The sequence below is a fragment of the Malurus melanocephalus genome, unplaced genomic scaffold (assembly GCF_030028575.1).
Source record: "Malurus melanocephalus ecotype Western Australia unplaced genomic scaffold, MMel_1.1 scaffold_36, whole genome shotgun sequence".
NCBI lineage: Eukaryota > Metazoa > Chordata > Aves > Passeriformes > Maluridae > Malurus > Malurus melanocephalus.
This window is the reverse complement of record NW_026623268.1, coordinates 2,493,458-2,510,231: the sequence shown is the minus strand read 5'-3', so window position 1 is coordinate 2,510,231 and position 16,774 is coordinate 2,493,458. Positions and strand designations below refer to the sequence as shown.

The 16,774-nt window shown below is 42.6% G+C and overlaps 1 protein-coding gene across 1 annotated transcript in view; it reads left to right on the top strand.

Moving 5' to 3' along the window:
- The window catches only part of NME7 (NME/NM23 family member 7), an 87,768-nt gene that overhangs the window by 64,389 nt on the left and 6,605 nt on the right, over positions 1-16,774 (top strand). The window contains exon 11 of the mRNA XM_057364193.1: positions 7,821-7,928. Within this exon, the coding sequence (XP_057220176.1) occupies positions 7,821-7,928 (108 nt within the window). The remainder of the gene's footprint in view (positions 1-7,820; positions 7,929-16,774) is intronic.

The following is a 16,774-nucleotide window of genomic DNA, read 5'->3' as shown; positions in this document are numbered from 1 at the left end:
ACAGGGCCACTCACAGCCGTGTGGGAAGATGGCAGCACTGCTGCTTCCAAGGTTGCACTGGAGAATGGAAAGCACAGAATGGAAGGGAAAGGTCTCTACCCCACTAAGAATCAAAGGAGAAGGATCTCTGGGGTTTGCAGCAGATGTGTGAATTTTGTCTTTCAATCCATCTCCATCTTCTGTGGAAGTAGATGGTCCAAAATTGGTTCAGCTAGGGGAGTCTCAGTAGAATTTCAAATAATTATTCTCTGCTTTGCARAGTGTAAAGCTCTGCTACCTGGGCTGCTTTGCAAATGTAGAATTTAATCTGAAAAAAAATCAGAGGAAAAGATAATTTCAGATTATTCTTGTTCTTACTGGGGAACAATCAGTCAAAATATCCGCAGACTAAAAATAATAATGTCTTTCAACTTCATAGTGACTTTTGCTGGAGACTCTTCACATATTTTGCTGATCTGAATTAATAAAATCCCAAAATATATTATACAGCCTAGTATGTTTTCATTCTTGTTTTAGAGGTGAGTTAATAAATGGATGATATTRTGGGTGCCTTGGAAGGCATTGGAAAAGCATCAGTAGGACCATCTCGCCTTTGAAACTGAAAGCATCTAATAATGAAATTTAGAGTTATACTGTGTGTTCTGTTGCCTTGTGGGGTTAGTTGCATTTCAGTTGTTAAATGCTTCCCTTTTCCAGCTTGTCAAGTAACATAAATATTCCTTATGGCACCCAGATAATGGGACAAGAATGTTTTATCTTTATTCCTATTTTGTGACCAGCTTGTATTTGGTATCTCAAGGCTTCACCATGCAGTCTAATTTACTCTTAACTCAGGCATGTGGCTGGCCGAGTTCAGCACATTGGCAACGGCAGATAGACACACAAAGTTTCTGAGCAGGGCACTTATCATTAGAATCACTTAAAAATCTAGCAGAAGCACCACGACCGGTGAAAATACTCTTTCAGGCTGGCAAATGTGCCACGCTTGCTGCCCACAGCASAGAACCTGCGGAGAGCTGGTGCAGCACCTTTGGGCTGCCAGGGAGGAGGAGTTGTAGGGAAAGTGTGGGAGTGAAACAGAGAGAATGAAAGTGCCTSAGGGGATGGAGGGTGAGAAGGAGACAGCGTAACAACTTGTGCAGGCTTGTGAGCTTCTGGAAAACTGCCAGCACTGGAGTATGGAAGATAATTTTAGGTCTGTTAACAAAACTTCTAAAGATACTGGGCTTCAGGCTGGTAGTTCAGAGGTTGGTTGCCTTTAAAATAAACAGAAAAATAGATTTTTGGTCTTTTTCACTCAGACCAGAGTGGTTTAGGTAATAAGATAAACCATAGTTTGAGTACTTGCTGCTACTGTTGCAAAATTGTTTGATTTTGGAAGGAGTTTTACCTCAGATGGATTTTTTAAAGGCCTTGCAATTGAAAATTTGACTGCTGTTGCCTGGATCAGATCAATTCACTTGCTGAACAAACTTTGACAGCCACACTCTTTCAAGTACAGAACTATGTGCACACAGACTTGGCTCAGTTAAAGGTATGAGAACCCTGTCAGAATGGCAAATAAGTGAATTTATTCTGCCATCAGCCAGGAGAAAGATGACCTGGAAGCTCGGTGAAGTGCACAGTGCTAAGGGGAGAGAAGGTTAGGCTAAATATTATAAAGACTCTGAATGCAACTTTTCCAGGTTCTTGAGTTTGTTTTGTGGTAAAGATTAAAAGATGAGGAGAATTCAGTGTGTTTAAAGAAGGTTGTTTGGGCTTTTTTTTTTTTTTTTTTTTTTTTTTTTTTTTTGTGATATATGGAAAGAACAAAAGCACTTTCAGGTAACACTGACTTCTTTGAAKTCTGCGTAAGGCCTTTRWTACTGACACTGTACATGACATTGCTGCAGCTCATGTGGAACACAGAGAAGATGTGTCAATGTCAACAAGTGATTTCTGTTCTGGACTGGTTTGTGAAATATAAGCTGAAGGAAGCCTCTCACATGCCCTTTAACATTGACCTGGTTTTGTATTTAAAAACTTTCTGAAGTACTTTTTTTACGGGCAGACCCCAATCCCCTGTTAAAAGTTTTGACAGTGGCAACAGCACCACCATCTTATGTAATTTTTCTCCATAATACAGACAGAAAGGTTCATACTACATTTAGATGTGATGAAATGGACCTTGAATTGTCACAGGAATAGAAAATTGTTGCGTTCTGCAGCCGCTGATGTTGATTTCCAAGTAGCCTATTGCATGAAACAGAGCAGCATAAGCCAGGGCAGAGCTGAGATAACTAAAGGGGAAGCGCACACATCATAAGTGGTTGGTTCCAGATTGAAGGGAGTTGCAAAGAAAACACGTGAAGTGAGCTAAGGCAACCTAAGCCTTTTGGTATCGTGCACAAGGTCACCTGGGACCACAGATTTACATTTTGACACTTAAGCATTTGTCTTTAGATGAGAACTGTAGTGAAGGATCTGTTGGACTGATCAGCTAAGGTTGTTTTTGGTAACAGCAGTGCTAAGGTGTTTGTACCTCAATCCACACTACAGGAGGTGCTTGTCTAGCATCCTGTTYTGCATGACAAAGACTGTAATGCCTTTATCATGTTACCTCTTGCTGATRGCTTGTAGGAATTAGTGTTTTGTCCCGATTCCTGCTGCAGCCATCAGTGTTTCATATGACTGGTGCTAAAATGCCATGAAAATAAAAACCAGCAGAAGAATTAGGATGATGAGAGGAGAGAGGCACTTACCCTACCTTAGCTTCTGTAATTGCGGTGCTGCAAATGTTGTTTTAGATGGGTTTTATGCACTACAGAGGAAGTTTGGGTGCCTTGCTTGGATGAAGCAGTAGTYTTTTCAGTGCCTAAAGGTCAGCCAGGCAAATTCCAAGGTGAGTGGTGGAATTTACCTTATTTTGTTTGTTCACAGTTAATGTGTGTTCTTTCTCTTGACAAGGACGTAGCTGGTCTTTAAAAGGAGAAAGGCACTTGCTTGTTTGCTTGAGACTGGTTCTGCCTTCAGGATTGGTTGGCAAACCCTCAAGGGGAGAGAAGGGACCATCTCCTTCCTGCCAGCAGCAGAACTGCAGAAGCAAAAAGCTTCATGAGTGCAGAGTGGGGAAAGCAGAGGTGGTGAGACCAAGTCCACACGAAGCCTTCAGAAAGAGTGATGAATGAGGAATGCCAAGAAGAGCAAGGAGCAGGCGCACAGCCAGGGCTCAAATAGAATAGGAAGCCTGTTTTACTGAGGGCTTAGAGGGATCTGTGCAATCTGTTGGCAGCCCAAGAGATCCTTTCAGTGCTGCTCATCTGAAAGCAAAACAAAGAAGAAACCTGCCCTGTGAGCACACTGTGGGTAGAGAGGGATGGATCAAGCTCTGTATTTTTATTCTGCTTCATTCAAGAKCACCAGTAAATTTTTAAGGTTCCTTTGTTCTACTTCATGTTTAAGAAGAACCAAGTTTTAGGATGTAAAAGTTCCTTTGTGTAGTCTTGATCCGTTCATGGCCTTTTAACTTTTCTACGTACCCAATTAAGTATTCAGAACAGTRTTCAAAAAAGCTGGCCAAATTTTCTTGAAATCTGCAGTTTTGGCTGCAATATATGTTACTATTCTATATAATTTCCCATCCAATCCATGAAAAAAACCCTGCCTTTTGGAGGAAAAGCAGTTAATGAGCTTTGCTTATGAATATGTTTATGATTTTTCAGTTYGATTTTGACATGTTACTGGCATTGGTGACATTTTTGTTTCCTTTCACATGTATAGAAATAGAATTTAGAAATGTGCTAAGTATTTCATACAGGCAGTATTGCATTGGACACACTTATATTGTAAAGAGAAATGGGAAATCTATGCATCTGTATTGTGCACAGGATAAGGATCTTCAAAGGGCTATCTGTAGGTCAAAGCCCAGCCTGTAAGGGTAATTAAATAACCTGCTCAATAAGACCAAAGAAGATGAAGCCTTTTGATACAGCAGCCCTGGTTTGTTTTGCCACAGTGTATTCTTGTGCGAGGTGCCAGTTTTGTGTCATCTCCGTTTACMCATGCACGTGAAGCTCCAGCTCACACACATCAAATCTCCTCTCATGTACATGGTAGAGCTGTAGCTGCTCTCAACTMCTTCATCATCCCACTCTCAACTCCTTTCAAAAAATTTTTGAAAACCACTGCACAAAACACATACTCCAAAAACTAGACTCAGCTAAAAGCTTAGGAGGAAGGTTTAAAAGGGTGTGGTGGGGTGAGGGGGAAAACAACCCAAAGGCAACTCTTTCTATGTCCCTGTTGTTGCAGATGAGGTTCTGTAAATAAAATGATGGGTAAGCTTCCTGTCGTTAATATTTGCTATAATAACATTAATACTTGCTATGAGGAATAATTTCTCTAATGAGCCCTCTTCCTTCTTCCCTGAAATATTCCCAAGATTTCCAGCCATACCTATACAAGGACACTTGTATATGAGCTGTACATCATTTACACCGGCCTTGTTCCTTCATGATTCCTCAGTGATGAAACAGGAAAGCAGTAGAATAGTAAAACTTGGGAATTGGCAATTATTGTATTTTTTGGCTATGTAAACATAAGCAGAGACTCTTTCATGCTGTTTGTTAACGAATGGCAAGAAAAGCTTATTTAGATTCTTATTAATCAGGTGCTAACAGTGTAGAGTGCTGATTGACCTACCTTTGAGCATTACTGATCCAGTACAATCCCAGGCAGAACAGAATGTATTTCTCTTTGTGCCAGAGTTTCAGGAGGAACTAGAATRTGTAGCAACCTGCACTGAAAAATTGAAGGAAGAACAGGAGATTACACAGAGCAACAGCAGGAGCTTTTGTCCATGTCAGTGACRGAGGACAAAATCTACAGGAAAGAACGTGAGGTCTGTTGTTATGAAGTTGTGAAGTAGAAATGAGAGCTTCGGACAGATGGAGTCAGGAGATCAAGGCTGCTCTTACAAAACAGAGAGGAGAAAAGAAAAAAAAAAGAAAAGTGGGCTTTATGAGGAAGATGAGTTGAGGAAAACCTTGTGGAATTTTCGTAAGAAGCAGTGTTTCTGGACCAGTTGGAGGACAGAACAGTTTGAGCAAAAGAGTTTTTGATGGATAGGAAATAAACAGAATATAGCAAGCTTTAGCTTTTTAGACTTGAGCTGTTTCTAAATAGTTTCCAAAGGTTTCATAGCCATGATAATTTCTTCTAGTATTCCCAAACTTTCATTAAAATTATTGAAAGCCTCAGTGCTATTGCTGGCTTCCTGACAGCTAGTTGTTACTGCAATCAACAGTTGCTTGAAGGAAGGCTTGATTAAAGTGTCACATAGCTGTAGTTAACTGGCATGTGACTTTTGTTTCTCCAGCAGACTTCCTTATCTCAAGCCTTTAATGAGGACCGTGTAGAGGAGGGGTTTTTTTCTCCTTGGGGCTTTTTGTTTTTTAAAGTGAAACTCTTGAACTTTCCTCTGAAGCAAAATTTGTTTGATGTTGAGTGTGTCTTATTCAAATGTCCTTGACATTCATATCAAAAGATCTTGTATAACCTGTGATGTACACACAGTAACAATGAGGAACTGAAACTTCTCCTCATATCATGTTTTGGGTTATACATGCTCCAAGCACTAAAGTAGTTTAATTGTCTTCTGGGTGGGTAACAGGTCATAAAAATCATTAATTATTACGACAGGAAAATATCTAGGACTTGCTGGGCTAGGAGAAGTTCTTGCCCTKAAAGTCCAGTTGTCTTAGTTTAGTAATGAGACATGACAAATGGATGAARCTGAAAAGTGGGCCAAGGGTGTTGTGGTTAGGTAATGCTCTTGTGAGGTCTTTTGAGACTAGCTTAAAACATTCACTGCCATCCCAGAAAAGACTGCATCATGCAAATGCTTCTCTTTTGTACCTGTGAAAGGTTTTCCAGGTCAGCCAAGAGCAACTGATGAAGTCACTTCGAACCCATTTGACACTGAAAGTTAAGAAATGCTTGGACAATCCAGTTTGATGGCTCAGTTGTGGGAACAGTAACCTCCAGCTGTGACACTGAAACAAACACCTGGGAGTGGCACAGTGAAACTGCACTGGCCACTTCCAAAGTGATTACACCCTCATGTGCCTATTCAGAAAGGGGCCGATCTAAACTCTGTTGGCAAGGACAGAATTATTTTCTTTGTTCAGTAGCTGTAGTGTGAGCTTGTCATCCACCTGTCCCTTCACAGGCATTCATGTGAGAACATCCAAAGGGTTTTARGGAGGGAAAAGTGGGTTATTTTCACCGTGCACAAGATAGGCTTGGAGAAGAACCTCCAGGGTATTGGGAAGAGAGGCCAAGTGCTGCATGGGTGGCATAGGAAAGGGTTTCAAAGACAACAGTGCAGGGGGATAGTGCAGAAAAGTAAAGCAGCACTGCACTGTGGCTTGAAAGAAAGAGATGGTGGAGAGCCAGTGAAGGCAGTCCTCTGCAGAATGAGAGGAATACCACAGTAAAGATATAAGGGAGGAAGGTGATCTGAGGAACTGAGTATCTGCTGTAGGAAAAAGGCCTCTGAGAGGCCTAAGAAGTATTTGACATTGTAAATGAAGAAGACTATTGAAATGTTGATTTCAAAGAACWAAGAAAGATGTGGAGCCTGGACTGATCCTTAGAGGGGATCAGCTRTTGGCACTGATCGCAGTGTCAAAGGAGAACACTGAGAGGTTGTTCAGMAGTTGAACCTCACTAATATCAGGTTCTGAGGCAAGTAGCTCAGTGTTAAGGGAAGCAATCTGCAAGGCAGCACGCTTGTGTCTGCTCACTAAGGACAGCACATCCTGTGCTTGAGAGCTGYAGAGGTCCTAACATGAGCTGTGTTAATACAAGTGCCAGTAAGGGTATCTGCAATATGAAGGGTCCTGTATTTCACCCAGTGTGGCTTGACTGGCCCAGTTTCAAGCAGGTAGTTTTCATAGTCTTGGTCATGTTTTTTCAGCAGTTGTCTATGTGTGTAGTAGTTGGAATTTCTCTCTTTATAGGATGATAAAATGATTTGGGTTGGAAGGGATCTTCTGGATCAGCTAGTTCCAAACCCTCCTGCCATAGCCAGGGACACCTTCCTCTAGACCAGATTGCTCAGAACCCCATCCAACCTGTCCTTAAACATGTCCAAGAAAGTGGCATCCACAACTTCTCTGGGCAACCCCTCTCAGTGTCTGACCACTCTAAAAGTAAAGAACTTCCTAATATTTTTCTAAATCTGCTCTCTTTCAATTTAAAGCCATTCACCCTTTTCCTTTCACTACATGTCCTGGTAAAGTCACTCTCTAGCTCTCTTGTAGCCCCCTGTAGATAGGAGAAGGCTGTTCTAAGGTCTCCCTGGAGCCTCTCTTCTCCAGGCTGAACARCCCAAACTCTCTCAGCCTGTTGTCATAGGATAGGTGCTCCATTCATGGCCCTCCTCTGGACTTGCTCCAACAAGYCCWCACACTTCTTACATTGGGRGCCCCACAGCTGGATGCARCACTCCAGGTGGGCTCTCACCAGAGTACAGAAAAGGAGAGAATCCCCTCCCTCATCCTGCTGGCCACAGTGCTTTTGATGCATTCCAGGATACAATTGGCTTTTTGGACTGTGGGTGTGTGTTGCTGGGTCATGTCAGCCTTCCTGTCCACCAACACACCAAGTCCTTCTCCTTAGGGCTGCTTTAAATCTTTGTTTTCTTTTATTAGTATTTCTTTTATTAATGTACAACACATATAGTAATAGCATAATAATATTTTACTTTGTAAGATTCTATTGCAMTATAAAATAATGGTGTGGTTCACAAARRTCTTCTGGTTGCTTGTGTTCAATAGGAATTAGCCCGTCACCTCCGACCTGGAACTCTGCGTGCTGTCTTTGGGAAGGACAAGATTCAGAATGCTGTTCACTGCACAGACCTTCCTGAAGATGGACTTTTGGAGGTAAGACTTGCTAGACAAAGATGTTCTCTTACATCACTGCAAGTTGTAAAGTGAGATGCTTTTCTTGACACTCTTTTAAGCCAATAAGCATTTTCTATGTGGGGTAGCTGTTCTGTAGACCAGATTAGACACAGAAGGAGAGAGTTTATTAAGGGCATTTAACTCAGTTCTGATACTGTAAAAAAAATTCATCCATGCAGTTTTCTTGAATGGATATAGTACAATGAAGTATTCAATGTAATGAAAAGTCAAGGATCTTCTCTTTGTCTGAATGCGTCCTTGGGACTGAATATCAGCACCTAATAGTGTTTCTTCAGTGGCACTTTCTTAGTCCTTTTTTGGATGACCACCCTGACTCCTGATCTAGATTGTGTCTACAGTGAACTTGTGCGGAGCCTGGAATATAACAGGCAGTAGGGATTCAAATTCTCCAGATAGGGCTCAGGTTTATTTGTAGACAGTCACACTTATTCACATCAGTTGGTATTTCCTGTGTTTGATACTAACTTACTAATTATTATCTGATTTTGGCTTTGYATGCTTTCATAAAAGTGCAATAAAATTAAGGGAATTTGTAAAGACAGAAGTACTCACTATGAGARCCAGAACAAGCTCATTCATATTATTCTGTGCCTCATAATTAAGGTCCATAGCAGGGGGTTGAGATGGTGTGTTAGCTTATCTTGAATGGATCTTTGTGTCAATGGRGATGCTTTTCTAGCACATGCACATTTACATTTTACTGTCTGTTCATATTTGTGAGTGTTTTGCTGTCAGGCTATAGCAGAATCATGGAGCAGCAAGAGTTGTCCTGCTTAGCTGATTTTATATTGCCTAAATGGTGGTTTCAGGAGAGGAGAAAGGAAGAGCTAACTTCATCATCATCTCCCTCCATTAAATAACCTGTGGATTAAAGTGTTTTTGCTAGAAAATAGCATCTAGTTTAAGGCACAGACTAGTTTTTTGAGTGTTTTCAAGATGTCATTAAAAGTTGTCAACTCTTAGTTTGTTGCCTTAGGGTTTGAACAAGCAAAGAGGTATTTTTCACCACATCCTTGAAATCCCTCAGCCATGTCTTTCCAGTGGCAGCAGAAGAAAAGGCATAGCCTGCAAGGGAAAAATTAAACAGTCCAACACTCAAAGAACATTTTAGTACTCCATCAGAATTTTCTGTCTCTCGTGTCYACAGTCTGTGACCTTTACGCTGGTGCAAAGTAGATTTTGCTGCTTGTTTAAATTGAGTTTAGAGCTGCTAAAAGTGAGGCAAGAATTGCTTCTCCAAAACAAAAACTGAGGCTGGCATTCTTTCTTATGGTCTCCATCACGTGTGTTTGTCCTTTGAATCCTGCAGCTCAGTCATAAGCAAAGCTCTTGATGTACACATTCTGACTACACACCTTGCAGTTCCCATTGCAGACACATCATTTTAACAGTCGTTTATTGATTGTATTTTTGGGGGAAAGGGTGCTGAGATATTTTTTTACCATAGGCATAATTGTATGCAGAATATGGCTCTTCATTAGTCTGTAGTTTCTTCTGTAACAGCCCAGGTTAAGCCAGCAGTTGTGAAGRACATCGCTCAATGTTCTTTAGTGAGTAAATAAAGCAGTGAATGTTTTGAGTTGAGCACAGTGGATTTGTACAAAGAAAGCCTTGCCTGTACCTGTTGGCTGGTGTGTGTACACTGTTTGCCCTGTTAATGCTAAAGCAGCTTATTAGATGTCACTGCCCTTAGTCCTGACTCCTGCTGTGGCCACCTGTCCTGTGTGCACAAAGGGTGTGTGCAGGGTCTGCAGTGCCCAAGGGATCCTGGAGGAAATGTGGAKGGACTGCTGCTGTTGACACTTTGTGGTCAGAAAGCTAAATAGGTTGGTTTGTGTGCTAATTGGWTTTGTGACTGTTGAACTTCCAGAAAAAATGGAGATGGAAAGGGGAGATCCCTGATTGACCAATTGTTCTCTGATGGGCCCTAAATGCATAGTGTTATGGAAGCACAACAAAAGCATGTTCCTCTGTAGAAAAGAGCACACTGCTGTCTTCCTGAGAACTTGGGTGTCTTTCGTGCCAGACACTGTTTATGTGGAGATTTCTTCACCCTTCTCTGCAGTTTTCATCACCCAGTTTCACGTCTGACTGAAATTTGATAATTTGCAATAGCAGCTGCTGTCTCATTGTCCACAACTGAAGACTTCCTCCAGTAGATGAGATATGTAATTGAGGGTTGGATAAAATGCTTCCTGAAGTTAAGAGCCAAACTCTAGATAACTTTGGTGTTTCACAATTAATTGAGTGTCGTTAGGAAGRTCAGGATTGTCACCTTTCTCCCAAAAATCATGACCAAGCTGTACTTGGTGAAAGGAGAGTGAATAACAATGTCCTGGGGAGAGCAAAGACTAATCAACTAAATAAGGATGCAAGCTTGTGCACCTAGTTTAGAACACTCTATTTAAATAATGTAGTACAGCAGTTTTTCAACGTTTTTCTCTTAGACCTGTTTTCCGTGGACCTGGAAAAAGGAAAGTTTGCTTTTAATCTTAAAAYCCCCCTCAAACAAACAAACCAACCCCAAAAGCAAATATGAATACTCGCTCCCACCAGTTTGACCCTTAACTCCCRTCTTTGTTCTACAAAGCACTTCACATTTTAGGCAGTGACTAAAGAATATCAGAATTAATGAATAACTCACTTTGTCTCAAGAGAAGAGGGGAGATGCAGTTGAACTTTAAATAAGTATGGTCACAATGGAAAAATCAGTGTGTTTTTAGTTGTARAGCTGTAAGTGCTCTTTTTGTTTCTAATTTAGTGATACAGGAGTGTGAATATTGCCCTGAAACATCTTAGATGAATTGTTTGACTTACTGGGTCAGGCACTTAGTAATTCACTTCATAGACTTGTGTGTCCTCCTATCAGTACAAAATGTATTTTTACAAGTGACAATGGAGAGACACAAATAGCTCAGAACAGTCTGTTTTCTCACCCTTATCATCAGTTTCCCATTTTAATGAGGAGAKGAAAGAAAGGAGGAAGTAAGGAAGGCAGACTGATAGCAGTGAAGTATTTGTGAGATGATGCAGTTTCATGGTTGAAGGTTCAACCAGCAACTGATGTTGTGTAGGACATTCATTCAGAACAGGGGGTTGCATTTGTTTCTCACATCCAAAGCAGGTACAGCTCTACCTCTTGTCAGATTTTTTTTCTGTTTTATAGAAAGCAACTACTATTTGGAGCAAGCAGTTACAGTGCTCATCTGCTTTAATGTTCCTTCTGAGTCAGGTAGAGCCAGGACTGGGACATGCATATTTTATATGCCAAGGAACTGCTCTGTTTCGCAGACTGGAGATGTGTCATCTACATGTGGTGAAARATGATTTTGTTCCTCTACTTACCATCTTTGACCTGAGGAACATTTTTGACAAATACCTTGTTGAAATAGAGGCTTGCACACCATGATCTGATGAATCATCATTCTCTAGACAAAACAATTTTCCTTAAAATTGATCATTCCTGGAATAGTTTTTAATCAAAGTAGTGATACAAGGTATTGTGGCTACTATACTTCACAGTTTATGTCCYCCTTTAAAGAAGTGAAGGCAAATTAAAAATCAGTTGTAAAGGCCTTATTCACATCACTGAAAGTACAGGGAGTAAAACTTCCCACAGGAGGTGGTGCTGTACACACACCTCAGTTCCCTGCTCTCAAGTGGCTCAGTAMCTTTCAGATTATGCAGGAAACCACATAATTAAAAAAGTTTTCACCWAGAACTGCAGTTATAACAAACCCAGAATTTCTGGGTTTTGGCACACTCTGCCTGTAAATTGTTACTCATACTGTGCAGTTCAAGGTTTTTTTTGTTTTGGTTTCTTTGTGTGTGTGTGAGCAGTTCCACGAAGGCATTTATAATGCAGAAAAACACTCTGGGGATGATGGAATAGAATGCACACATCTGGGGTAACCTGAAAGGTCTCTCCATCGCAGTGCAGCCTGCTGAGCCATCCATGCTGATTTTGTGTTCTTGTGCCATGGTGTTGGGACAATCAGTCAATCTCATGGGGTTTCTTTGCATAATTACAAAGCCTTAATAGTCATACATGTGTTTGTGTGTGTGTGTACTTCGACACAGAGGAAGAGGATGCTGCCCTCAGCAAGATATGCATGAAAAAGGATTTGCTGTAGGATGGGTGAAACTTGAGTTGTGTGTGAAACAGCCGTTCCCTGTTGCCGAGGGYGACGCTGTTATTAGGTGACTAATCCTTGGACAATGTCGTGACAAGTGCTGCCGGTGTGTGCTTTCCTGTGCCTTTGTGTGCCTGAAAGGCTGCGAGTGGAACTGCAGAGGGGGTGATCTCTCAAGCCCCTTTCTGTGGGAGTGGGGGATGTGCCAAATCTTTCCCAATCTTGTGTCCCCGGGGGCGCTGTCAGCTCTGGCCCCTCAGAGTGGTGTGTGTGTCACCGCATGGCTATCGGGTGCCGTCAGGCTCCTCCTTGGGCATGGGCACCGAGGAGAACCGTGTCAGTTTGTAGTGCACGGGCAGCTTTCCAGCGGGCAGGAGCGAGGACCTCCTCGAGTATCGTTTGCTGGCTGTCTCCCTTGCCTCGGAGCTATTTGTGGCACCCACAGACATGAAAATAACCTATCAAAGGGGRATGACTTGGCTGTTATCAGAGAAGAGTGGGTTTCATCTGTCTTCTAAGAGAGCTGTCATGCTGGTWGGTTTTTTCCCTATCACTTGTTTGAATTTCAGCTGTGCCGTGGTGTTCAAGCACAGAGCTGGGGACTGGCAGACCGTGCAACACACTGCTGGAGGCTCTTCATTCCCTGAGCCTTGCACCAGTGAGACTGGCTCACAGTGAGAGGGCATTAGAGCSAACAAGAAATACCATCTTGGGACAAATCAGCTGTGGTGGTCCAGCAGACAGAGGCTCACACAGTTCTGGCACTGGAAGTTCAGCTGCCTGGATCCAGCCTTGGGGAGATGGGAGGTGATGTTGTACAGGGAGCGGTGACAGGACAGCCCAGTTCAGCAGAAGTAACTCGTCCAGGCAAGTGCTGTGGACAATGAAAACCRTGATTATTTTCCTCAGACTTGGTATAAACTGAATGCTCTGCTGAGTGTTGAGAGCTGTGCACTAAGCTTTTGGTCCAGTATGTATTCCACCTGCTAGARGCCAGCTGTCCTTGGTCTGGCATTCCAGATAGTGCCAGGAGAAGCACACCTCACATCTCCTTTCCCTTTCCATTTATTCGGGGAGGCTGAGGGGAGGGTGATGTTTTAGCAAGCTGTTCAGAGTGGCCAGGGAGCAGTGGCCTTGCAGTGAGGGACAAGACACATGCTTCCCATAAGCACTTCCATAAGAGCAGGGTCCTGTTGCAGAAACACTCTGCTGGCTGCCAGTTTGTGTTTCCTGTGTGCTGCCCACTGCCATTGTCTGGACGTGTGGGCGTGCTGCAAGGAGCTCGCTATCCTCCACCCTGGAAATGCTTCTGTAGCAGTAGTGAGCTGATCCGTGGGTTGAGGTTAAAGTGCAACAGGAAGGCTTCAGAGGGATGTAGCTCTGTTAAACTAGTCCTTTTTGGTGCACTGAGGTATAGTCCGAGCAATTTAATAAAGCATGTCAATGAGTAACTCTCAGAAGCGTCAAGGTGCTTAGTGTGGAATTCGTGTATGTCGAACTCGGAACAAAGGTCTCCTGCATTGCTTGTTACCAATTAACTTGTCTGGTATTATGCAAGCTGCCTCTGCCAGCTGAGAACTAACTCTYCCCATTCACAGGGCAGCCCAGCTTGTAAAACATTACACAGCAGAAGTGCATAGCATGGCAATGAACCTTTCACTGAGGGCATTACAGCCATCCGCATTTCCCTCAGGAGTCTTTAAAATATTTTAATAAAGAAGCCATTGTTTCACTCAGCCATACAGCAATTTAGCAATGAAGGCTTTTACTGGAGGCCCATACTCCAGGATTATGAGCTGCATAATCCAGGGTAAAATGCTTTTCACTGTTTCCAGTGAAAAGTAATAAAAATTGGATGGTTTGGGTGAGGTTGGTTTTAGCACTTTTTTTCCTCAAGTTTTCATCCAAGCAGTAGCTATTTTTGTCTGTGAGTTGGAAATTTCAGTCTCCCCTGACACAAAATGATTTCTAGGGAGGTCTATCAGATAATGGTTATTATGATTCAAGTGCTTCTCCATTTTAACTTTCTGAGACTTTTTATCCAACAGCTGGGGGAGCAGGTTGGAAAGAATCTGAAGTGTAGGACTACTTAATCTTACTTGTTTTTGCATATCRGAAAATGCATGTTAGCCAGGACTGGGATGCTGTCTCATGATGTTTCCTAACGCCATATATATACTTGTACAGAGAATTAAGTAACCCTTTTGCCTAGGCCTACCTGAAGAGAAATAAGGAATTAATARTAGCAGTAATCAATGGATGGATATTGAAGGTGTTGATGATTTCTCTTTTAAAAATTATTGTATTATTAGATTTCTTGCAGCCTAATTTTGAGCATAGGTTGTATAATTATTATACATGTGGACCAGACAGGCAAACTAAACCAGAAACTTGTTTAAACAGAATTGTGAAATAGTTCATCTCTTGTGCTTCCACTTCTGGGTAAAATCCGAGGTCCAGTTASCCCTTGTTCTGCCAAGTCCGAGGTTTATAAGTGCCAGAGAGAAGAAGTTAATGAGTGTGAACCAAGCAGCTGCCAAAGCTCTTTAGGTTTCACCTGATCCTGTAGGTAACCTGTGTGATAAACAGGGCTTGGCTTTTGGCACGTGTTTGTGTTGCGCTGAGCAAAGTAATTTTGTGAAGGGGAGGTCAAGGTGGARGGAAGGTGTCGCATTTCTCGGCAACTCATCTGAGGCCCAGTTTGTGTCTTTGAGTTGCTGCCTTCTTTCTTTCCCTCAGCATGTTCTCATTTTGAAAGGCCCAGATCCTCTTTCCATTACCCCTCTTCCTCCAGCTGAAACAGAACAACAGTTGGGCTGCARCTCAGCTGCACCATGGACAAACTACAGCAAAGAAGAGAAAAAAACACAGGGGAACAGCTTATACAGCCAGAGCAGTACAGGTRTGCTGTAGTTGCAGAGTCACATAGAAGCTCAGAATATTCCTCATTTCTGGGACATGGGGCCCTGTGCTGTATTTGGGGGGTAAGAGAARCACTGTTGTTCTGTAACACACATGCTGTGAGATGCACATACATTTTTATGTGGTTTCCTATGCCTGACCTCAGCCAGTTGCACCTCCCACCTGTCTCTCAGWGGTCAGATAGACAAATGATTAGCTGTACTGGTGCTTCCTGTGTAGGGTTCACCCCTTCCCTTCTCAGTGCAGCTTCCTTCACTGACTGCCATAAACCAGCAGGAATTAAGAGGAGAATTTAAGTCAGCTATTTTCATACATATATGAAAATTTTATGTATTTCCCTCCCATATGTATGGGAGGGAAAACCCAAAACCAAACATGTTAATATGGATAGAAAACTGTGAATAATATTTCTTGTCTATGATAGATGATAACTCCATGGGATATACTGAGTTTAGAGTTTGTCAAGCTCTARAAACCACTTCTTCTTTCGTAATTAAGAATAGCTAATGATTCAAAGTGTGGTGTCGTGCCACTACTGTCTTTGTGCTGTCGTAGTGCTGAGGGCTTAGACACTGGCTRTGTTGATCCTGTGCTGGCAGTTGTGCAAACACAGAACAGGATGGCAGTGGTCACCTGAAAGGATGTTGGCTGTTGGATGTAGTCTAGGGCTCTTTGAAATCACCCAGCATCTTTCTGTAAGAGCTGCATTCTTCCTCTTTAATTCCTAAGTACACTGGCACACAGGCAGGAATGATGCATCTACAGCTATTCCTGAGATACACTGATCTATGTCAGCAAGTCTCCGAGCAAGAGGCAATTCCTTGAAACATTCACAGTTGCTGAGTGGGCAAGTTTCTTTCCACATTGGTGCCAGTTTCTGGTGTTCTGCTGGGGAGAGACAGTGCCARGGCTGTCCAGCTACAAGGCARGAACTATGGCCTTCCTCAGGTAGCTGCCTTAGTCCAGCTGTTGGATAGCAACTTGATCACTGAGGTGTGGAGTCTGGTCCTGCTGTGACTGTACATGGTTTAGCACCCAGTGTGAGTGTTGAATCACTGAAAGCTGATGAGACTTAAAACAAACTCTTGGCCTTTTAACACTGACCCATTCCATGGGGAATGGAGCGTTCTAGATTCAGTGACATCTCTCAGAAGGTACTTGGAGCACTACACTGGGGGAATTTATGCCATWAGTTTGGTGGGATGTTTCCTATCAGCACAGCGAGCCGGGGTCAGCACGGGGACTTGTGGTGGTGCTTGCAAGGCCCCTGTTAGCCCTGCTTTTGCTTGGTAGTTTCTTTCAGGATATTTTGTTACTCTCTCATTTTAATAACCTTTACACTGTTGCCACATGTAGCCTATTGCAGCCCCGGCCAAATAATCTGCTCGGGAAGAACTTTAAATGCTGGTTACCTTCTACTTAATTTATTTGCTGTTTCCATCCTTGCTTGAATTTGTGATGTGGTTGGAAAACATGTTCTCATCTCTGTGCAGTCACTTTGTCCTCTCTTGGCTGTAAATGGCTGTCAGTACGCTGTGAGCAGGCTGGAGAGCCTCTGCTCAGGATTGGCAGTGCCTCTGGCTTGTATGAACACATGCAAACCTGGCTTTACTTAGATACTGCAGGTGCAAGCAGCAGGGGCCCTTTCCAGTGTTTGAATCCAGTGCTTGGGATGTGGTGGTGGTGCTGCATCTACAGTGTGTTGTCTCACCTCAGCTCACTGCTCCGGGGGCATCCTACAAGACCTCC